General features: G+C 39.9%; 1 protein-coding gene across 2 annotated transcripts; it reads left to right on the top strand.

Annotated features, from left to right (window-relative positions):
• Nucleotides 1-1,823: 1,823 nt before the first annotated feature.
• SUPV3L1 (Suv3 like RNA helicase) lies at nucleotides 1,824-23,511 on the top strand. 2 transcript variants are annotated; one of them, XM_084904263.1, is made up of 15 exons: nucleotides 1,824-2,192; nucleotides 3,863-3,940; nucleotides 4,671-4,778; nucleotides 5,881-5,995; nucleotides 7,176-7,344; nucleotides 9,018-9,129; nucleotides 11,958-12,035; nucleotides 13,579-13,670; nucleotides 15,035-15,215; nucleotides 15,742-15,835; nucleotides 16,747-16,966; nucleotides 18,374-18,454; nucleotides 20,237-20,413; nucleotides 21,873-22,021; nucleotides 22,798-23,511. In XM_084904263.1, exons 1-15 carry the CDS (start codon nucleotides 1,919-1,921, stop codon nucleotides 23,231-23,233), a joined length of 2,364 nt encoding a protein of 787 aa, XP_084760389.1. In that variant the 5' UTR covers nucleotides 1,824-1,918; the 3' UTR covers nucleotides 23,234-23,511. The 2 variants fall into 2 exon arrangements, with proteins under 2 accessions (XP_084760389.1, XP_084760390.1); XM_084904264.1 differs by having other exon boundaries at nucleotides 1,857-2,192; nucleotides 3,863-3,966.
• The last annotated feature ends 1,153 nt before the right edge of the window (nucleotides 23,512-24,664 follow it).

Genomic DNA, 24,664 nt, shown 5'->3' with positions numbered 1-24,664 from the left:
ATCTTCCGGGGCTTTTACTAGCCTGGATTGGAATGTAACATTTTTTAAGTTTCCAATTAGACAAAGGCATAGTGAAGAAAATGTGCATCAAATATATATATAATGTATCCTTTCTTAGGCTCTCCAATGAGCATAATTCTTACATCACTCCCCTACCTAAAATCAGTGATTTGATTCCAGGGTGAAGTTTAAATTCCCTATTACAAACACATTCAGCTCCAGTTTGGCCAGACTCCAGAGAATTACCCACCCTCCGTACACTCCAGCTAGCTTCTGGTAAGGCTCTCCTGGCCTAGCTGGCTTGACACCATCTCCATCTCTAAGGCAAAGAGCTGTGGGTTCAGTGTGCGGCCGGCCAGCCACTGCGCGCTGCGCACACCGCCAGGACTCCGCTTTACCGCACTCAAAAGACTGGAATTCAGTGGAGTTAAGCCTCTTAAGACTCAGTCCGTTTTGTTTGGTATACTTTTGTGCTTATCATATACACACTCAATATCTGAATAAATTGCTAAACCTGACTTTTCCTATGATTATAAAGTTAAAGATGTCCTTTAAGAAAAATGTACGGGCCCAAATGTAATACTCTTGTAACACTGTTTAAAAAGTATCCTGTGAATCAAAGGCACATAACCAGTTGTATTGGAATTTTACTTGACAATATTCACATATTACACGACACATTCCTTCAAGTTGCAAGATCCTAATTTTTTTTTAAGTATAAAAAGTTAGAAAATCTAACAGCACATTTTACATTTAATATATGTTGCCACCTCATAGGATAGTATCCAGACAATGCAAATGAAACTAAACTTTGGCCGGGGTGCAGAGGACCTATTTTTGCTACGCAGTAGTGACATATCGGCTGCTTGGATGATGCACACGAACTGCCCGCGTTAACGTGTTAAGTGCTTACACGCGAGCCGTACGGGGGATTACCTAGGAAACTACAGGCCAACGAAGTACCTTGGCAACATTTCTGTAGGACAGGCCATTACGTTATCGAATGCTACGCTATCAGAAAACCAGTAAACACAAGAAACTTTGGGGGAAATGCTTTTTAAGGGTGTTGCAGGTTCAATCGTTCACACCGATTTTTGTATTTAAGAATACTTACAAGATAAATTTCCATAGGTGGAATTTCTGGATGAAAAAGTAGAAGCACTTTGTAATTTGTATAGATATTTTTCAAATTGTTCCCCATAGGGTTGTATCATTTTGCACTCCTATCCGCAGTCAATACAGTCAGTCTCCACTTTATCCACAGAGCATACAGTCCAAGACCTCCAGTGGGTGCCTGGGACAGACCACGGACAGTACCAAATCCTATGCACACTATGTTTTGTTCAATACATACATACCTTATAAAATGTGTAAATTAGGCCCAGAAATATATTGACAATAATAATAAAATAAAACACTATTAAGGATATACTGTAATAAAAGTTATATGAATGTAAAAAAAAAAAAAAAAAGTGTTGCAGTTCGCAAGCTACGCTCACAGCACAGGGAGCTGCTCCTCTGTCCGCTGCCCACGTGCTTCTCAAGACGGACCGGCCAGCTGGCGTCGCGTGACACCTCGCAGGCCCCCTCCTCTCCTCTGTGACTCCCCAAAGGTGCCTGATCCTTTTCTTTCTTTCTTTTTCTTTTTAGAGGAAGCTGCGCCCAACATCTAATTAGAGAGAGAGAGATAAAAAGAACTTATCTTTTCTAGGTTTCATACCTAATCTTTTCCTCCCCCCTTTGGGCAGTGACTGCGGGCACTTTTTCTTTTTGATCGGGCGCGTCTCCGGGCAGCTCCCGTGCCGGGTCCGGGCCTTTCCGGGGAACGGGCGCTGGCGGAGCGCGTCACTGTCACCGGCCACCGCAGTGTCCCCGGCCGCCGCCGCCGCCGCCGCTCTCGCGAGGGCCCGCGCTCTCCATGTCCTTTCCCCGGTGTGCGCTGCTGTGGGCCCGGCTCCCGGCGGGGCGCCGCGCCGGCCACCGGGCGGCCGTCTGCTCCGCCCTCCGCGCGCACCCCGGGCCCGTCCCCGGGCCTCTCGGGCGCCCGCCCGCCGTTGCCTCCGCCTCCTCTTCTGCGTCCGGGGGTTCCAAAGCCCCGAACACGTCCCTGTTTGTGCCGCTGTCTGTGAAGCCTCAGGGCCCCAGCGCGGACGGCGATGTGGGCGCGGAGCTGACCCGCCCCCTGGACAAGAGTGAGTGCTGGGCGGCGGGGGCGGGCCGTCCTGCAAGGTCCCCAGAGCCGTAAAGGCCACCGTTCAGTTCTCTGTCCCTTCTCCTAGGCCGGGGGTCTACCGGATGGCCAGCGGCATGGAAGGTCAGGGGGTCTGATCTTCATCGCCAGCGATAGGAAGGGTCAGGGGATCTGATCTTTATGACCAGCGATAGGAAAGGTCCAGGGGGTTTAACCACATGACTAGCCATAGGCCAGGAAAGGAAAGGTCACTGTGGGTGAGGTCCTTGTTTTCCCAGTTTTGCCCATTTCCTTATTCTGTTCATGGCTGTCCATTTGCCTCCCACATTCCCAGGAATGCAGAGTGTGTGGCTGGGTCAGTACAATGTTTCTCGCTACAGAAGGCAGTAATATTGTAACATGTTCAATGAAATCACAGTCTCAGCTTGACTAATATAAAATACTTCTATAAAATACTGGAGGCCCGGTGCATGAATTCAATGCAAGGTTGGGGTCTGGCCAGCCCACCCCTATGGGCCGGCAGGGGGGAGGGGATGTGGAGGTTGGCCGGCTGGCCCTGCCCCCCACCCCCACCCCTTTGGGTGGCGGGGGATCAGGGGACTCTGCGGCGCCCCCCCCCCCCCCCCCCCCAGTTGGCCACCACAGTATGTGTCATAGTGACTGGTCATTCCATAGTTCCATTCGCTTGGCTTTTATATATATATATAGGTTTAAAATGTTATTGATTCATAGTGGCATGTTACTTAAGCAGGCATTGAATTCGACCTCTCCTAAGTATAGTGATTTCTCTGCCATCACCTTGGAAATACAGTCATTTAAACCTTGAGTACTTTTCATTGACAAGGAGCTGGCCCTTTTATGAGCCAGTCCCTTTTTACTATTGTAGTTGCTAGGATACTCTTGTATAAATTCCACTGACATCTGCTTCCCTCATCTCCCATTGACTTCAGTTATGCCATCTAGAACAAAATAAGTATACTCTGTTCTTCCTAAAGCCATCTTCTTCAAATTAAAGATCATCCCTGGATGCTATGTTTTCTTAATCTTATTTACTTACATATATGTTGTTATTGATTTGAGAGAGTGGAAGGGATAGGGATAGAGAGATAGAAACATGGATGAGAGAGAAGCTTCATTGATTGGCTGCCTCCTTCATGCCCCTCATTGGGAATCCAGCTGGAACCCAGGCATGTGCCCTGACCAGGAATGGATCTGTGGTCTCCTGGTTCATGGGTCAACCACTGAGCCACATAGGCTGGCCATCCCTGGCTCCTTTAGTTATTTGCATAAAGGCATAATGGTCTCGTCTTGTAGTACTGGTTGTCTTTTCTAGATACCTTGTAAGCTGCTCACTATTAGATGTTCGTAGTGATTGTAAGTAAATGAAATAGAACGTTATTTAAAAGTGACCTGCTGGAGGCAGTATCTAACCCTATAGCACCTTGCTTACTCCTCTGCGGTGGAACAGGAATGTTTGACTTTATAATTTTTTAGGTGCTTCATCTCACTATTTAATTAAAAAGAGCTTGTGACCAAATAAAACCTTTTAAGTTCTTGCAACACTCAGTAGACTGCTGTGTTGAGTGTTAGGACTTCAGGTTTTGTTTTGTTTAGGCATTCTCTATTTGGGAAACAAATATTACATTTTAAATTTTGATATCTTTCTTCCAGATGAAGTAAAGAAGATCTTAGACCAGTTTTACAAGAGGAAAGAAATTCAGAAACTGGGTGCTGATTATGGACTTGATGGTAATACTAATGACATTCCATTAGAGGTAGTTTATTTTTAGATTATAGCTTTGTGAATATAGTGTAAGCACCTGTGTGTCCTTGACATCCTATATAATAAAAGGCTAATAGGCAAATCAACCAAAAGGCAGAATGACCCGTTGCTACGGTTGCTATGACGCATGCTGACCACCAGGGGCCAGATGCTCAATGTAAGAGCTGCCCCCTGGTGGTCACTGTGCTCCCATAGGGGGAGTGCTGCTCAGCCAGAAGCCCTGGCCAGTGAAACAGCAGCAGTGGCGGGAACCTCTCCTGCCTCTGGGGCAGAGCTAAGGATGTCCGTCTGCCTGCTGGGAGTGGGTTTAAGCCGTCAGTTGGACATCCCCTGAGGGCTTCTGGACTGCAAGAGAGTGCAGGCCGGCCTGAGGGATACCCCCCCACCTCAGTGCACCAATCTCGTGCCCCAGGCCTCTAATAAGTACTTGTGATTGGAGGATGTCCCTGGTCTCTGCCCTCTGAGCAGGAGATTGGCAAGATGCACCTGGTGAGCCGGACATGTAGCAAAGAGCTGTGTGTTCAACTTTCCTTCATGTTGTGCTAGGATTTCAATTCTGGCCCAGATCTGATCAGAAAAAATAGTGGGGGGGGGGGGGCACTTTGATTAATTAGGTGTGGTGTGTATATATACTTTTTAAAATGACAAATGAAATGAATTTAAGCCCTGCCTATTTTGGTTTTTTATTTCTTGTAGCTCGTCTCTTCCACCAAGCTTTCATAAGCTTTAGAAATTATATCCTGCAGTCTCATTCCTTGGATGTGGACATTCACATTATTTTGAATGATATTTGCTTCAGTGCAGGCAAGTGTTTATGGAGATTTTTTTAAATCCTGTTGAACATACTTTCTATTTCCTTCTGTATTTCATGTATATTTCTGAAGTCAGGGATTATTTGTATAGAACAGGCCCTATTAACATTTTCTGTAGATAATTTGGTGCTTGCATAGGAGGCTGTCTGGGTCCTGTTGGGCCCGTGAGCTAGTTATTAAATCCCCCATATGTGTTAGACTGGGGGCAGGTTTGATCTGTTAGCATCTGCTCTTCACTATGTGCTAATACAGGCCCCAGTGGGATAACTCTCATACCAGGTAGAATTAATGCATAGCACATTCCGTCTGTCCCTGCCCCTGTTCCTTTACCCCGCATCAGGACACAGTTCCTGCCATAAAAGAAAAAAAGTAAGACATCATTCTTTTGTTCCCATAGGCAGCTTGGTTTTGATTATATGTTTTAAATGTGTTTGATTCTTAGACCTTTACTCTGGGCCAGGAACTGAGGTAGAACCTGGACACAAAGCAGAATGAGACCCAGCCTCACCCTCAGAGCCACGAAGGTGTGGAGACTTTTTGCTGAGCAATCAGTTCACGTTCTTCTTTTACAGTGGTCTCTGTAGTTTAACAGTGTTTGCACCTGCCTTTCTTTAACCACAGGCCTTCTTTCTAATGTATATTTCCAGTTCTTTATTTTTCATTTAACTTTTACCAATGCTGACCTTTATCTGCTTGCATTGGATGAGTAGGACATGATGGTTGGCAGCCAATTTTTTTTTCCCCCTAGAACAGTGTTTCTTAGAGCATTAGTTAAGTATAGAATTTTACCTATATGTGTCCCAAAAATTCTAGTTTAGCACTTCTTAGTTGGGATTCAGGAATCTGTATTTTAACAACTCCACCAAGTGATTCTCATCATGAGCGAAGTTTGGGAAGCACTGTTCTAGGAAAATAGAAGTGAAGTTGGGAGGAACATGTAAGACAAAGCAGATCTCAGAAAAGGGTAGAGTTTCTTGCTCCAGGGTTTTTCTTTTTATCCTGGTAATGTCCCTGAAACTTAGCCCACTAAGAAGAAAGTGTAATTATGGGTAACATGTAGATTGCTCCTGTTAATGCAGTGTTTTATTTTCCAGCTCATGTGGATGATTTATTTCCGTTTTTCTTGAGACACGCAAAACAGATATTTCCTGTGTTGGAATGTAAGGAAGATCTACGTAAAATCAGTGACCTAAGAATACCACCTAATTGGTTAGTTTCTTCATTTGTGGATTTGAAATTTTCGGTTTCTAATCTTGGGAGATCATTATTTTTTAAAATTATATTCTGGATGGTAAAATATGAGGAGTCTAGATTGTGTTGTTTTCCCTAGGAAAAGGCAGTTAATTCTGGCAGGCAATCAACTGGTGCCTCCCTTATCCTGACCCAGATCGGTTTTAAGATTTATTTCTGCAAATCGACAGTAGCCCTTCCTTTAGGGTGTTGTCCTTATAATTCAGGTGTGGCCTTTCTGGGGTGTCTGGGGTGGTAATGAGCTCTCTCACAACCACTGCTGTGGAACCCCAGTATCTCCTAGTACTTGGCTACCTCATTGAGACTGTCTGCTCACACGCTTAGCAAGCTGTTCTCTGCTAGGTGCTGCGCATGTTCAGCCCACCCTGGGCAAAGGACCCACAGGAACTCCCACACAGGCTTCAAGGCGCCCTCTTTACTGCCCACATTCCTCCCCCCCCCCCCCCACCATACACACACACACACACACACACACACACTCTGTTCTTTAACTTCCAGCCGCTTCAACTGAGAATTGGATCTCAGCTGCCAAAGGACCATCGTCCTTTGCTTGGGTTCCACCTCCCTGTCCTGCTGGGGTGCAGTAGGCCTCATCCAAGTGTCGCCTTCTTCTGGGGCCTGCAGTCCTGCCCTGCCCGTTGTCATGTCCCCAAGCAGCTGCAGCATATGTTTTGTACTTGTTCATGGTGGGAGGCAGGCCCAGTACCTCCTCATGGCCGGAAACAGAAGACGCGGCCATCATATTGTGTACGCTGAAGTTCAGAGCCTGGGAGTGTTTGCTCATAGGGCCATGTGCTTAGAGAGAGCTGTGGAGGGATGTGAACATACCTATGGAGCTGATAGAAGTTTAAATTTGTTTTAAGTAACTACAGAGGAAGAAGGATTTGTACAGTGGCAAAAGTATCCAATAAATTAATATGCATTTGGATTTTTCTGTCCTCTGTTAGTAAATGTCATTCTTGGAAAGCAGTCATTATTTCAGTGTAGATATGACATATGTCATTTAACTAATTGTTTAAAAGATGTTACATTGTGAATGTTAAGAGAATGTTTCATTGGAATTTTTTTCAATTGGGAACTTTGCCAAGATTGATTTTGAAATTAATAAGGTTAAGCTGTTTGCCTACTTATTTTTTAGGTACCCAGAGGCCAGAGCCATACAGCGGAAGATAATATTCCATTCAGGCCCCACAAACAGTGGAAAGACTTACCATGCAATCCAGAAATACTTGTCAGCGAAATCTGGAGTGTATTGTGGTCCTTTAAAATTATTGGCACATGAGATCTTCGAAAAGAGTAATGCTGAGGTCAGTATATTACCAAATATTTGCTCCTTGTGAATTTTGTGGGGGAAGGGGGTTGGGTAAGAAGGAAGGTGGGAGAGTGGAGTGCATATGTAGTACGCCCTTCATTAACAAAATTGCCATATTTCATTGCACCTAAGAAGCCATCAGTCATAAGATGTGCCATTATTTTATGTACAGTTAAATAAGAAGTACTGCCAACTGAACCCTAACTGGCATCAATTGTTAAGATGTATCCTGTAATAATGTGCATTTTAGAATGAATGAAATATATTGTTATAGAATATTTCACATATTCAGAGATATGCTGAGAATAATGCAAATAATCTGAACCCACTACCCAATTCCTGTCAGATTCTAACATTTGCCATACTTGTTTTATTTACTTTTTTAAGAAATAAAATATTATTGATAGAGTTGAAATTCTGTGAAGACTTCTTTTGCCCCCTCAGAGTTAACCACTACTCTGTTACGTTGTTTAATTTACCCTTTGTTAGATTAGCCATGATACTATCAACTAGAACTAATGATAAAGACTGAAGCCACTTTTTCAAACCTGAAAAGGACTCAGTGCCCTGTGGTCTAAGGCATGGGATAAAATTTGATTCATTGATTTATTATTAGTTTTATTATGACTATAATGTCAGATAAACCAGTTTTGGTAGGTAATTTGTAGAGATATTTTTTTTTTGTTCTGAGTAATTTATGTAATTTTCATACATAATTCTCTCTTGATCCATAAATACTTAAAAAGTATTTCCTCAGAACAAAGACTTTCTTTATATAACCACAGGCTATTTATCTAAAGCAGATCATTTAGTATTGACAGACTAATATTATTAAGCCTATACTCTATATTCAAGTTTTGCCAATTGTCCAATAACAATACTCCTCCTTGCCCCTGCCTTCACTGCCCCCGACCTCCAGGTTCTGTTCAGCACTCACACTTTTTTCATCCTCATATCTCTAGTTTCTATTAATCTGAGGCAGTTTCTTGGTCTTCCTTTGTCTTTCATGACCTTTCCATTTTGGAAGACGACTACAGGCCAGTTGTGTTGTAAACTGTCACTCAGTTCGGATACGGTATGTCTGTTGTTGACTCACGATTAGTTTCAGGCCCCTGGGGAGACCGGCTGTCCCATTTGCCTGGAGTTTCCCCAGATTTAGCACCACAGTCCTTCACCCTTGGGAACACTGCAGGCCTGGACGAACCAGGGGGTTGGTCACTCTGATACACCATAGCATCGATACTGGTTCTTCTCAAGGAATTAAATTATATTGGGGAGACTGTACACTCTTAAATTTCATTTATAATATCCTTTTTGAATATAGAAATAATTCATGTTCATTTTATTTTAATAAACTGAAATAAAAAAGAAACATACAAAGTTAAAAAGCGAAACTGCTATAATTTCCCATGCTTTTGTTACCTGAGAGTTTAGTTGCCTTGTGGTATTTCCAAGTTTTACATAGGCTTTGTAATGCTGTCACAAACAGTAAGATTTCTGCTTTCATTTTTTATTAAAAATACTTTTTAAAGGATTGAGAATATTTTGTTTCAGCTATTAGACAAATAAGTTTGATCATAATGGAGAGAATTCTTTATCAAACATCCAACGTTTCTCTTCGCTGTTCTGTTCGAAGTGAAAGTAATTCAGGTCTCTCTGCCATCCTAGGGTGTGCCGTGTGACCTGGTGACCGGAGAAGAGCGCGTGTCGATAGAGACCAACGGGAAACAGGCTACCCATGTTGCTTGTACTGTTGAGATGAGCAGTGTTACAACTCCTTGTATGTACACACTATTTAAAAAAAAACAGTATTTAAAAAAATTTTAAACAGTGATGAACATATGAAATGTTTTTATTGTGAAAAAATTTAAGTTGAGACAAAGAAGAGAATAATACAACAAAAAGTATCTACTATCACTAATGAATGCCTAAAACTTTCTGTCATGTTTCCATTATTATTATTATTATTATTATTATTATTATTATTATTATTATTTCAGAGAGGAAGGAAGAGGGAGAGAGAGAGAAACTTCAGTGATGAGAGAGAGAATCAGTTGTGGGCCCCTATTGGGGATGGAACCCTCACCCTGGGCATGTGCTCTGACTGGGACCCTTCATTCTGCAGGTTGATGCTCTATCCCCTGAGCCAAACTGAATAGGGCTGTCAGGCTTGCTGTTTTAAACATTCTTTCCCTTTTCCTCTTAAAAGAACAAAAGTGTTAATAGCTATGAATTTGTAGTAATCCTCAGTTCAGTTCTTCCCCCCCTTTTTATTTTCAGTATTATTTGTATTAGTTTTAGGTGTTTAGCATAGTAGTTAGGCAATCATATACTTTCTTTAAAATATGTTTTTATTGATTGTTAGAAAGAGAGGAAGAGAGAGAAACATCAATGAGAAACGTCATTGATCGGCTGCCTCCTGCATGCCCCTTACTGGGGATTGAGCCCACAACTTGAACATGCACTCTGCCCATTTACTGCATTTACTATGCCACCATCTTGACCGAAATCTTCTTTCCCCTCATTTATTTATTTATTTATTTTTAATTTCTTTATTGATTTAGGTACTACATATGTGTCCTCAGCCCTCCATTAACCCCCACTCCCTCCTACCTTTCCCCTCTTGATCTAACTGCTATCAAGTATTTGGTGAAGATCTTTTTTGCTGTCAATACTATAAATTTTTAAAACATTTACATGATTATCATATTGTATTAATTTTCCACACTCGCTTTTTATTCTATACAAGTTTTTAGATCTAGGCTTGTATATATATATATATATATATATATATATATATATATATATATATATATATAAAATCATATATGTCATAAACACATATCAAATTTATTCATTTAAACTGTTACATAGCATTTCATTTTATGACTAAAATTACATATTTCTCCATTAAAGAATATTTAAATGGTTTAAAGTCTTTCACTATTAATAGCACTGCAGTAAACTAGTTAAGTCATTTTGAAAATATTTTTTTATGAAAATCAACTTTTTTTTTATTATATAAGCAATTATATCTTCACATTGAAAACTCAAAAATAAATGCAGAGAATAAAAAAAGTACATATTTTCCCAATTCCACACATTCAGAATAAGCAAGTGTTAACCCTGTGGTATATATTTTTCAGATTCTTTTTCTATATTTTTCAGATTCTTTTTCTATATTTTTATTGTGTATCCACATATTTATGTGTGCATTGTGGTTATGTATATTAAATAAAATAGGGGTTATATATTACATGTTAGAGCAAATTATGTACTATTTAGTAGTTTGCTTTTTTAATTTTAATCTTAACTTTCTGTGTAAATGGGTAGTTTTTTAAAAATTGGTTCATTATAACAGTTGTATGTTATAAAAATTCAGATAGCACAGATATTTATAAATGAAAATTCCCTTTTTTTTTTAATAAAAATATACTTTATTGATTTTTTTACAGAGAGGAAGGGAGAGAGATAGAGAGCTAGAAACGTCGATGAGAGAGAAACATCGACCAGCTGCCTCTTGCACATCCCCTACCAGGGATTTTTTTACAGAGAGGAAGGGAGAGAGATAGAGAGCTAGAAAGGTCGATGAGAGAGAAACATTGACCAGCTGCCTCTTGCACACCCCCTACCGGGGATGTGCCCGCAACCAATGTACATGCCCTTGACCGGAATCGAACCTGGGACCTTTCAGTCCGCAGACCGACGCTCTACTGCTGAGCCAAACTGGTTTCGGCGAAAATTCCCTTTTTTAAATCTTGTTTGTAAATGCCCAGATGCAATAAGTAAATTTTAATCCGATGGTTTTTTAGTATAAAATTAACTTTCTTTTGTTTCTTAAATGTCTTGCATTAAAAATTTTAATGTGATCTTAGCTCCTTGGTATTTTGAGAAGAAAATTAAAATATAATTAATATGACTTAAAAAGAATAGAGTGCTATGGTTGGAAGCATTAAAAAATAAAATTCGGCACTAAGTTTTGCCGTAGTGATGAGCTGAAATTCCCTAAGAATGAGCATTGCTGGAGCTCGGGGGATTACACTTTCCGCTCTGCTTTCTGCCCTCACACCTGTCTGGGTTCCGGTGGCTGAGATGCTTCAGTTACCGTGGGGCTGTCTATCCCTGGCTCCTGGAAGCACAGACTTTTTTTCTTCCTGCTGTGAGGTGTGTCAGCTCTCTTAGGCAGATTCTCCAGGCTGCCCTGAGATTGCAGAAATAGGACAGATGAACCTGCTTACTGTGTGAGGCAGTGAGTAGATAGTTAACAGTCTGGACTTTGGAGCTAGATGGCCTGGGTTTGAATTTCATGTTTTTTAAATCTTACCCTTACTCGTACATTCTGTATCCTTGGGCCATGACTTAACTTCTCTGGGCCTCAGTTTATTCTTCTGTAAAATGAAGAAGATGATGACTTTCCTTTTATATTGGTGGTGCGGATTAAGTGAGTTATAATTGTAAAGCCCTGAGAACAAGACTGCCAAAAAGAAGCCTGAGTGGTCAGTGGTGGTGATGACTGTGGTGGTGATGACAGCTTGGATTTCGGTGTTGTCATTTGTTTGTAAAACGATTTAAATACTTACGTTGCTCGTGATAACTTTTTATTTTAAGATGAAGTGGCTGTGATTGACGAAATTCAGATGATTAAAGACCCAGCCAGAGGATGGGCCTGGACCAGAGCACTTCTAGGTTGGTGTCTTCGCGCCCTAACACCTGTGCTTTGTGACACCTGCTCTGAGGTGCATTATCCGCTGGACGTCGCCAAGGAGAGCCAGCTAGATTCTTTCTTTTTGACATGAATCAAACAAAAAGTCAGCTAAGTGTTGAGTTTTCTTTTCTAAATATTATTTAAATAGGAAGTCTATTTTTCCTATGGTGAAATTAGCATAACCACTTAATTAAAGTTAAAATATTCAAATCTCACCAATATGTACAACCATTAAGATTTTGGTGTGTTTTATGCCAGTTTTGTGACTATATAATTTTGTATCTTGCTTTTTCAGTTCTGTTGTTTCCGACATTTTTTTGGTACTACATACTAATATTGCATATTCTCCCTTAAGGAGCTGTACTATAATTTTTCCCCACAGAGTTTAACATCTTCCCCTGATAACATTAATAGTGCTTGCTGAGTCTACCCCTTGACTTGCCTCCATTTCATTTAGTTCTTTTTCTGGATATTTCTCCTGTTGGCCTCTGATAAAATCCTTGTGGCCATAGCTTTTTATTCATTTATTTGATTATTTCTCTAGGATAGGCTCCTGGAAGTGGAGTTTTTGAGGTCCGCCAACTGAGAACATGAATGAGTATTTCTAATGTTTATATTAGAGTGAATTAAAATTTAAAAATAATTTTATTGATGGCCAGGGAGAGAGAAAGAGAAACTTTAATTTGTTGTTCCACTTATTTATGTACTTACTGGCTGATTCTTTGTAGGTGCCCTCACCAGAGATTGAACCTACAACATTGGTGTATTGGAACGATGCTCTTACTAAACTGAGCTATCTGGCCAGAGCTGGAGTGAATTTTTGATCAGCATATTGTAGGGCAAGAGTTCTCAGACTTAAAAACAAACAGCTGAACTCTTCCAGATAAAGAGTATTCATTGAAACCTTAATGTAAAATGGAGAAAGCAGATCTGCTAAGGGGTAAGGAGATTGGAGTTCCTTCTATCCTCCAGCCCCAGCCCCTCAGGCACCTCAGGGATTCCATGAGGCTAATTTGAAAAACAAGTATGAGACTAATGTTCAGTACTGATTATAAATGTCAGGTACTAGTCCTGGCTGGCATCACCCTCTAGACTCAACACCTTGGCCAAAGCAGTTTAAAAGCCCTGATGTTTATAAAAATGTAGTTAATCTTTGCTCTGTATATTGTTGTTTTGAGGTTTGGATCAGAGAGATAATATTTATGAAAACATTTGGTAACATGGTAAAGCAATAGTAACAAACTTAAAATATTTTTGCTGGCCCTGGCCTGGCGGCTCAGTTGGCTGGAGTGTCGTCCCATACACCAAAGGTTATGAGTTTGATTCCTGGTCAGGGCACATATCTAGGTTGGGGGTTCTATCCCCAGTCAGTGGGTGTAGAGGAAGCAACAGATCGATTTTTCTCTACATCAATATTTAAAAAATGTTCTCGGGTAAAGATAAAATATATATTTTGCTACATAGTGTTGCATATTTACTTTTATGTCTTTAAAAATTTTTTAATGGTGATTTTACATTTAACAGGACTCTGTGCTGAAGAGGTTCATTTATGTGGAGAAGCTGCTGCTATTGACCTGGTTACTGAGCTTTTGTACACGACAGGGGAGGAAGTGGAGGTACTAGAATATATGCTTTGTTCTCAAGATGGCATAGCAAATAGCCCGGAGTACCAGGCAGTGGCTTCATAGGCTGTGGGTAGTGGTAAATCAGAACTTAACTAAAAAGAAAGCTTTATTTCCTCATAGTTGACTAGATAACACACAATTGATTTAACCTCATATTTGGAGTCTGACAGAGTGGCCATATTACCCTAAGTCTTCTAAAAGTACAGGAGATTCTTTATATACTTTTGACAAAACCTTTTGGAGTTTCAGCAATATTGAAATTAGAATTAAATAAGTCAGTAATATTGGAAGTTTGAGGTTCAGCAAAAGTTTGTGCTTTTTGTTTTTCTTTATTTTTAATGATTTTGAGAGAGGAATGGGAGCAGGGAGAGAGAGAAAGAAACATCCATGTGAGAGTGAAACATCTATTGGTTGCCTCCGCCTGACCAGGGGTTGAACCTGCAACCTGGGTATATGCCCTGACTGGGAATCAAACCTGCCACCTTTCAGTATATGGGGACATTGCTCCAACAACTGAGCCACACTGGCCAGGGCAAAAGCTTGTGGTTTTTAAAGTCTCAGATGTCAGGTAATTGGGGCCTTGGATATACATCTAATTGCTAGAAATAGTTTGTATCCCTTTTCAAATTCCTAGAATAATAAGTAATTGGTTTTCTTTTAATCCTACTTTTTGTTTTTACCAGAGTTCTATAATAAGATGAAGAAATATTTAAAAACTGGTCCATTACTTTAGTTTTGTGTTCAGCTTTCAGGGAGAGAAATATAGTAGAAGAAATTCTGGGTTCTAGTCTTGACTTTGCTATTAGTTTTGTATTCTTAGGCAAATTGTAGAAGGCTAGAACTGGAAAAATCCTCTTCAGACCTGATGTTCTATAAGGCTCTCTTTTACTTTTTCATAAAAGAAAATAACAGTTAATAACCCTTCTGAACTTACCAAGTTGCCATGAAAATCAAATGTAGCCCTAGCCAGTTTTGCTGAGTGGTTAGAGTGTTCTCCCTTAGACTGAAGAGCAGTGGGTTCAGTTCCTGTCAAGGGCACACACCTTGACTGCAGGCAAAGCATGTGTGGGAGGCAACCAATTGATGTATCTCTCTCACATCCATGTTTCTCTCTACAATCAATGGGGATTGGGGGGAGAAAATCAAATGTATATGAAAGTGCTTTGAAAATTTATGAAACACTGTTTAGCATTTAGTTAATTTAGAAATAGCAATGAATATTAAAATAAATGCTTTTTTGTATTTCCCTTTGAAAAACAATGGACCTTGTTTTTAGCTTTTAGCAAGTTTTCACTTGTTAGTCACATGAAATTGAGTTTGGTGTGTTATTTTACAATATCATGTCTTTATTAAAGGTTCGAAACTATACGAGGCTTACCCCCATTTCTGTGCTGGATCATGCATTGGAATCTTTAGACAACCTTCGGCCTGGGGACTGCATTGTCTGTTTTAGCAAGAATGATATTTATTCTGTGAGTCGACAGATTGAAATTCGGGGACTGGAATCAGCTGTTATATATGGCAGTCTCCCACCTGGTAATTATTGGCTTTCATTGACAGAATATTAAACTTTATTTTTCCCATTTATGTTGAATATGTATAGAAAACGTAGTAAAATATATTGAATTAAGATGCTAGACATATTAGTAATTTGTTATAGGAAATATAAAATAAATGTTTCTCTAGTTTATCTTGGTGGGGATAGAAATATTTTAATTATTTCTAGCTCTTATTATTTGCTGTTATTTTAAATTTTGAATTGAATAGTTTCTTACAGAAATGTCATTACTCATGAACTTGAGTAATATTTCTCAAATTGTAGTTATGAAATCTGTTACTACACGTCTTCAGAAGTGAGAGGCTAGTGTGGTGTGGGGTTGTGTTGCTGTATGTGGGGATATTTAAAAGAGTGGAAATAAAGGATAAGTAACTCTTAAAAGATATAAAGAAATAATTTTATCCATAAAAAATAGGAAGAAGGGTGTGAGGGTATCCAAGATACACTTAGTGTGATACAGTAAAAGATTGAGAACACTGGTTTAACGTAAACTTCTTATTTTAGGAACCAAACTTGCTCAAGCAAAAAAGTTTAATGATCCTGATGATCCATGCAAAATCCTGGTTGCTACCGATGCAATTGGCATGGGACTTAATTTGTAAGTGATTTGTTTTTAACAATCATGGATATTCAGTGTGTTAGATGGCAATGAAAAATTTTCTAATTGGCATTAGAATGACCACTTATGGAATGGGTATTATCATAAAGATCTGAGATTTACCTTGCTTGCACACCTTGTAAGGGAGTAAAAAGGAAGTATCACATTGCTCAAACTTTGAGTGCTACTCTCTATCACTGCTATCTTGTTATATTACCTTACTTTTAGTTTCTCAGTCAGCAAGTTGTGTGAGTGCCTACTATGCTTGTAGGCCTAGCTGTTATCTGAAGGGGTAACAGTATTAAGCCTAAATATTCCTCTCTGGGGAATGAATTAAAAAAAACTATTTAAACTGTTAATAGCCAACTTTTAAAAGCAGCTTGAGCTCTAGCTGGTTTGGCTCAGTGGATAAAGTGTCAGCCTGCAGACTGAGGTTCCCAGGTTTGATTCCAGTTTAGGGCACATGGCGGGTTGTGGGCACATCCCCAGGAGGCAAGCAGGAGGCAACCAGTCAGTAATTCTCTCTCATCATTGATGTTTCTATCTCTCTCTCCCTCTGCCTTCCTCTCTGAAGTATAAAAATATATTTAAAAAAAAAAAAAAAAAAGCCCTTTGAGAACATGTGGTTTATTTGTTAAAAAATGTTATCTTCTATAGCCTTATTGAGGTATAATTTATATACTATACAGGTCACCCACTGAAAAGTACAAGTTGATAAATTTTAGTAAATTTACCCAGATGTTTAAAAATACTATATAAAGAGAAGAAAGAATTACCAACAAACCTTTTTCTTTTGAAAACAACAGGCAAGATTGCAAGTAGGCCTAAACTAGAAGTGAGTGAGCATTTCTGCAGTGACCCAAGTGATGGAGAGCTTTTTGTCTGTGAGATCACTTTTATTTCTATTTCAGGAACATAAGAAGAATTATTTTTTATTCCCTTATAAAGCCCAGTATCAATGAAAAGGGAGAGAAGGAAATAGAACCAATCACCACTTCGCAAGCCTTGCAGATTGCTGGCAGAGCTGGCAGGTTCAGTTCGAAATACAAAGAAGGAGAGGTTACAACAATGAATCGAGAAGACCTCCGTTTATTAAAGGAAATTTTGAATAGGCCTGTCGAACCTATACAGGTGAGGTTAATTCCCTTTGGAGGACAGTCATGCCTTCCTTCATCTTCCCTCCAGACTCTTGCCTAGGACACGCGGTAACAAATAAACAAAAGATAAATTTTATACCGTTAAAATTACATCAAGAGCCGAAACCGGTTTGGCTCAGTGGTAGAGCGGCGGTCTGCGGACTGAAAGGTCCCGCGTTTGATTCTGGTCAAGGGCACATGCCTGGGTTGCAGGCTTGATCCCCAGTGGGGGCCATGCAAAAGGCAGCCGGTCAATGATTCTCTCTCATCATTGATGTTCCTATCTCTCTCTCCTCCCTTCCTCTCTGAAATAAATGGAAATATATTTAAGAAAGAAAGCCCTACTTTATTGCTTTGGAGAGGAAGAGAGACTCCTGGTTGAGAATAGTTTGCAGGTGAAAGATCCAGATTGAAAAGTTTAGTGAACCTAATTTTCCTTTCGTCCTTCCTATAACCTAGCAGGAGGTGGGGGTAGGGGCACAGTTGCTTCACGTGGGCACTCAGCTATGTAAGCAGACTGAAAACTTGTCAGGAGCTTGAAGGCAGAAGAAACCCTTGAGTATGGAGCAAAAACGGCACTTAGCAATGTAATTTGAGCCAATAAAGATAAATGTAGTTAATAAGACAGAAGTGTATATATTTTAAACAACCTAACTGTTACAATTTTTTATTGATTTCAGGGAGAGGAAGGGAGAGGGAGAGAGAAACATCGATTGGATGCCTCCCTCGCACCCCTTACTGGGGATGGAGCCAAAACCCTGGCATGTGCCCTAACCAGTAATCAACTGTGACCTCCTGGTTGATGTTCAACCAACTGAGCCACACCAGTTGGGCCTAACTGTTACAATGTAAAGTTGCCTGGAAATCTTTCTAAGTGTAGCTCTTTTCATTTTTCAGTGGCCTGGGTAAAGGGGAATGCAAGTGAGATAATGCAAGGAAAAGTTCCTAGAGGAAAGCTGAGGTTGAGAGTGCAGTTGATAATGACACACCATTTCCCTCCTGTGCACAGTACCTCATTTCTTGTGCTCATTCTCTTCTTCTGACCGGATTCACATCACTCCTATCCTCTTTCCCATTCCCTTTCCCCCCTAGCTTATACTTACCCGTAGGCATCTCATAACACTGCAATATACAGTTAAAGAGATACCTGACCTTCAGTTTAGACATTTTTCATGTATTTGTGTATGTCAGACACTGTATAACTAAAATATGAATAAAAGATTGACTACTTAGTGGGTATAATTGGTTAGTTTTATTAAATCATCTTATTAGCTTTCCTAATTGGTAATAAATGGGAAAATGATGCTTTTCTCTATTTTACTCAAGACTTTATTTTGAATTAACTTAGGAAAACTTCTTTTTAAAAAAAAAAGCTTATGATTGTTTTTTTCTTTTACTAAAGGCAGCTGGTCTTCATCCAACAGCTGAACAGATTGAAATGTTTGCCTACCATCTCCCTGATACAACACTTTCTAACCTCATTGTGAGTAGGAAATCACTTTGAATCTCTTTTCTAAAAGTGTTGATATGTTGGCCATCGTAAACAATGCTGCAATGAATGTGTTTGCACAAGGATGCTCATGTCTTTTTTGATTTAGTGTTTTGGGTTTCTTCAGATAAATACAGTACCCTAAAGTGGGATTGCTGGGTCTTTTTGTGTCTCTTGTTATAACTCTTGTTTTAAAGTCTATTTTGTCTGGCATAAGTATTGCTTCCCCAGATTTTTGTTTGTTTCCATTTTTGTGAAATGTCTTTTCCCATCACTTTACTTTGAGTATGTGTGTCTTTCTGTCTGAAGTGAGTCTCTTGTAGGCAGCATATGTGAGGGTCTTTAGTTATCCATTCAGCTACCATGCATCTTTTGATTGGAACATTTAATCCATTTGTATTTATGTTTTTGATATTTTCTTTTTTTCCTTCTTTCTCTTCTCCCTCTTTTGTCTTTTTCTTTCTTCTTCTTCTTCTTGACTCTTTAACATTTCTTGTAATACTGGTCTGGTGATGATGAACTCCTTTAGCTTTTTCTTATCTGGGAAGCTCTTTATCTGTCCTTAGATTCTAAGTGTCCATCGATAGATGAATGGATAAAGAAGTGGTGCATGTGCATAGTGAAATATGACTCAGCCTTAAAAAAAAAAATCTTGCCATCTGCAACAACATGGGTGGACCTAGAGGGTATTTTGCTGAGTGAAATAAATCAGAAAGAGAAAGACAAATGCCATATGACTTCACTTATATATGGAAATTAAAAATAAATAAATGAACAAGTAGAACAGAAACAGAACCATAGATACAGAGAATATTTTGATGGTTGCCAGATGGGAGTGGGGTTGGGGGAATTGGTGAAAAAGATGAAGGGATTAAGAAGTATAAATTGGTAATTATGGTCATGGGGATATAAAATACAGCATGGGGAATTTAATCTATTTTAATAGCTATGTATGGTGTCAGATGGGTACTAGATTTATCAGGGTGATCACTTCATAAGTTATTAAATGTCTAATCATAGTTGTACACCTGAAGCTAATAAAATATTGTACAACTATAATTGAAAAATAAAAAATTGGAGCATTTGAAACCTTGCTTCCCTGCAACTATCATGAGTTTTGGCTCAAACTCATAAAAATTCTCAAAAAGAAAATTTAAAATTCTATATAATAAAAGGCTAATATGCAAATAGACTGAACAGCAGAATGACCAGTAGCTATGACACATACTGACCACCGGGAGCAGATGCTCAATGCAGGAGCGCTCCCACTAGGGGTGCACTGAGGCAGTGGCAGGATCCTCTCCCAACTCTGCAGCAGCGCTAAGGAGGGGTGACTGACAGGTTAGGCCCACTCCCTCTAAGCGGGCCTATGCCATCAGTCAGGCATCCTGAGGGCTCCTGGACTGCGAGAGGGTGCAGGCCGGGCTGAGGGACCCTCCAAGTGCACAAATTTTGTGCACCAGGCCTCTAGTAAAAAATAAAAATGTAATTACTAGTTAACCTCATGGGCATGAATGGATAAGCTGTTTTTTATGAAGTTGCTATTTATGAAGTTTATATTAAAAGTGAAAACTTTCAAAAATCGTTTGGGACTTTTGTCTGAGTATTTTAGGTTGGGAAGGTTATGGAGGAATTATGAGCTTGAGGAGGCAATGAATAAAGCAGGCCTTTCTAGAAGTCTGTTACGGATTAAAGAGGTTGTTGTTTGTCAGTTTGAGTACTTTATTCATGCCCTGTTAGGCAGTCCAGTAATTTAATATGTATTTTCCCCCCCAGGATATTTTTGTAGACTTTTCACAAGTTGATGGGCAGTATTTTGTCTGCAATCTGGATGACTTTAAGTTTTCTGCAGAGCTGATCCAGCATATTCCATTGAGCCTGCGAGTGAGGTATGTGTTCTGCACAGCCCCTATCAACAAGAAGCAGCCTTTCGTCTGCTCCTCACTGTTACAGGTAAGCCTGCATCTTGGGATATTTTGAGTTGTTTTTGATTGAGGTATTTCCCCCAAACAGTACTTTGTTACTCAAAATAATTGAAGACTATTCTTTAATATGAGATAATATGTAAGAACTTAAATATAAAGTGACTCTCTTTTTCTTACAAACAATTTTTTGGGGAAAATGGGCTTATATGGTAGCCTTTGCAAAGAAGCTAAAACAAAAATAATTAAATACAGTTTTTTTTTCAAGGGAAGGGGGTCTTTGCCTGCTGATACACTTTTTCCTCATTGGTGTTGGGTAATATTTTTGGAAGGGGGCGCCAGGGGTTTAGTAGTGGCAATAGTATTCAGTTTTCTTAACCGTAAGACACTGAGCCAGGGACTGTTGACTTGTATGAGTTTGGTGCCAGGATTCTGGTTCCTTTTCTTCTCAGTCATTTGGGTAGGGATACAGTTCTGAAGAGCACAGAATTCACCAAAACAGAGCGCCGGGGAAGGGCAATGGCCGCGGTGTTCTCTCACCTCTCTGGGCCCTGCTCTGCCTGGTGCTCTCCCTTGTAGCACATACACCAGAGGTCTCCTCTTTGAATCTTTTCTGACTCGTGGTTGTAGTTCTGCTGCCATTTCTTTATAGACCTTAGCATTCTGCATATTAGCTCTTTTTATCAACTCTATTTCTAAATTCAAAATTATTTTTAAATTATATAAATAATACATAAATACTTTCTCTTTGCACAACATTAAAACATTACAGATAGGGATAAATTGGGCTACCTCCTCCAATCTTAGTTTTATGGCATAACTATTATCAGTTTGTATGTAATCTTGCAAACCTTTCCGATTGCATTTGCCTACATAGGTATACATGTAGGAATTCTAGTTTTGTTGTGGGGGTGTGCTTTCCCATAAATGCTATAATGAATGATTTTGCAACTTACTGCTTTCTTTTTCCCTTCTTATGTCTTAGAAGTCTTCCCTGTCCAGGCATTTACCTAGGAAATAGTCTCTTAGAACTGGCATTTGTTAAAGTTAGCTAGTGTATGCTGCAGACTGACATGGATGGAGTTTGAGCCCATGCCTTCACCCCATTTACACCATTCTTCAAATTATTCTAGTGAAGCAGAAGCATTTTACTAAGGAGGAAGGACAGTCTAACAGTTGCTTATGTGTTCTGCTTAATGATGAGAATGTGCAGTCTAGAGATTTTTCTTGATCTCCATTATCACTGAACTTCAAAAGAGCCATTGATGGTCTCTGAGGACTGATTTTGTAAAAAGAAGGCTGTCATTCCCCCATCTTTTAAAAAGTTACCTTTATAAAATACTAAATGTTCTTTAAAATACAGAAAAGTATAAAGAAGAAAGCATCCTGTCTATTGAAACACAATCACAGTTAACATTTTGTTGTGCTTTCTTTTTTTTCTAATCACAGGCTTAAGTGAATTCTGATTCCTTTTCCTCTGCTTCTCTCAGTTTGCCAGGCAGTACAGCAGGAACGAGCCCTTGACCTTTGCTTGGTTGCGCCGATATATTAAATGGCCATTAAATCCACCTAATAATATTAAAGACCTCATGGATCTTGAAGCTGTCCATGATGTCTTGGATCTTTACCTGTGGCTAAGGTATCAAATATTTCCTTTATGTGCTCTCATTTTTTTAAGTAATAGGGCATATCAAAGGTTTAATGAATGGTCTTTTGCTCTTTCAAATTAGGCACATATTTGCAGGGTATTTATAGGCATATATCATGTTTATTGTCCATAAAGGCAGTTGAGCCTGGTTAATCCCCATTCCAAAAATGACAACGCGTTCTTAGTATTCTAGTTAAGGTAAGTAGGTGAGAAGGTCCCCTCGATCCTTGCTACTCAATGGGTGGAAGCTTATTAGAAATAGAGAATATAATATTTAATCAAATTCTGCATTTTAACTAGATTCCCCAGGTGATTCATTTATATGTTAACATTTGAGAGGTACAATTAAAATCCTGCAACTTAAAGCAAAAGGATGTATAACAAAACCAGTTTTACCAGAGGCTAATCGATATAAACCACAGTGAAGTTCCTATGGCATCTCATCAGTGTCTGATGAGACAGTGCTATACAGAGCGATGTTATCGGAGGCCTGCTGTACCGCTCTAGCTCAGTAACTCAGAGCGGGGGCATGTCCCACAAGGGGGCATATTGGAATCACTTCTGGGGGGAGTGGTGACCCATCCTCATAATAATGTACTCCTCAGGTGTGCTGGGGCAGAAGTAAAAGTTGAGCAAAGACACAACAAATTTTGCATAAACGACATTTGGAATTAATCAGTGTCAAGATGTAGTTTTGTCATTGAGATTATTATAGTAGTTCAGCGACTGATAAGAGCTGTTGCTATAATGTAATGTCTTTTCCCCAGCTACCGGTTTATAGATATGTTTCCCGATGCCAACCTTGTTCGAGACCTGCAGAAAGACCTAGATGGCATTATCCAAGAGGGTGTACACAACATCACCAAGCTGATTAAGATTTCAGAGGCACAAAGGCTGTTGCATTTGGAGAACATGCCAGCAGACAGCCGGTCTCGTTCGCCGGGAACATCGAAGAGCCAAGCAAGAAGGATGCGCGGAACCAAAACTTTAGGGTTTAAAGCTGCTGAGCCGCCCGGCCCCGGTGCGGAAGAGAAGTCCCTGGCTTCCAGGTTGGTGCAGCAGGGACTCCTCACTGCGGACATGCTCAGGCAGCTGGAGAAGGAGTGGCTCACACAGCGGACTGAGCACGGCAGAGACAAAGCCGAGCCTGGGACTACCTCCAAAGGGTCAAGAAGGAAGAAGAAGGAACCTGATTCAGATTAGTTTTATTTCTATTTTGCAAATAAATATCTATTTAAAAAAATTTCTTTTTCTCATCTGCATTTACTGTCTTATAGTGTTCTGGCTATTTTACTAGTTTTTGTTTTTTTCTTTGCCCAGAAAAATTAACTCTTAAAGATGAGTAAACTGGATTTGTTTTTACATTTTAGAAATATGGAATATCTTAAAGATTTTATTTAAAGTTTTATAGAACTTGGTAGTATAGAACTAAGACAATGCACTATAAAGAACTCTGCATGGCAATAAAACCCATTTGGTGAGTTGTTTGAGCAGTTTTCTACACCATTGCTGAGGATGTCATGGATGGAATTGCTGTCTGTTGTACCCACTTATTGGAGCTGTTCTAGGTGCTGTAAACATACAGTAAGCAAGATGTATTATATGGAGACAAGTAGGAATAACTTAAATAAATGTCAGCTCTGTTAAGGTAGAGATTGTTGTGTGGCTAGTTCACTGCTATGTTTTCAGTGCCTAGAATATAGTAGAAGCACAATCAGTCTTTGTTCAATGGATGGATGTAGTTTTGGAGATAACTTCTAGGATAAAGTAGAATAAAGAAAGAGTAACAAGTGGTAGTGGTGGATTATTCTAGATAGAGTGGGTGGTCTTCCCATGTCAGAGGTCAGTCTGATGCATAGTGGCCTCTATTGTCCAGCACAGTTTTCAGCCCTGATTAGTGATACAGCTGAAAGGAGCTTAAGGGTGTGGGCTTTGGCATTGGACAGGCCTGAGTTCAGCTTCTCTCATCATTACCCGCCCGGTGACCTTGCCCTCTCTGAAGGTGGACAGTAATGCCTACTTTAAGTTGTTCAGGAGGTTAAAGTGATGAGGTGCCATTAGCACAGTGCCTGGTATATATGAAGTGTTTCATAAATGAAACTGAAGGTTTGGGTTCACTCTGGGCTGTGACTTGACCACTTAAGTCATTCCAAGAACTGAACTCATTTCTCGAGTGGCTGCTAAACGGGCTGACTTCAGACTAGCGATTACACTGAAAATGGGTCAAGAATAGTTTGGTAACCTAGTTATCTTCTGGCTTTTTCTTTGGTAGTTCTGGAGTGCAGATGATGTCTCATTTAATTGAGATGGCAATCTTTATTCTAACCTTTGCCTTTCTGGAAAGAAAGGCTGAGTAGACTCACTGAGTATATTTCTCCCTTATTTGTGGGTAAACAGTAGTGAAATGTCCAGAAGGGCAGATATTCTTCATTGGACAACTTTAGCCTCTAGAATTTGCCTTCCCTGTGACTTGCACCGTAGCACACATGGTCTCTTCTTGCCCATTGGTCTCATGGTACTTAAGAGATGAGGCACACCACTTGGAGGGTTAGTTCTCCCACTTCATTTTTGGGGCCAGAGTTGGTAATTCACAGAAGACACTTAAGCAAGACCCTTGTAAACTTAGCCAAGTTA

The sequence above is a fragment of the Pipistrellus hanaki genome, assembly GCF_964339955.1.
Source record: "Pipistrellus hanaki genome assembly, chromosome: 14".
NCBI lineage: Eukaryota > Metazoa > Chordata > Mammalia > Chiroptera > Vespertilionidae > Pipistrellus > Pipistrellus hanaki.
Note: the sequence above shows the minus strand (reverse complement) of the source record. Positions and strands in the feature narration are given on the sequence as shown.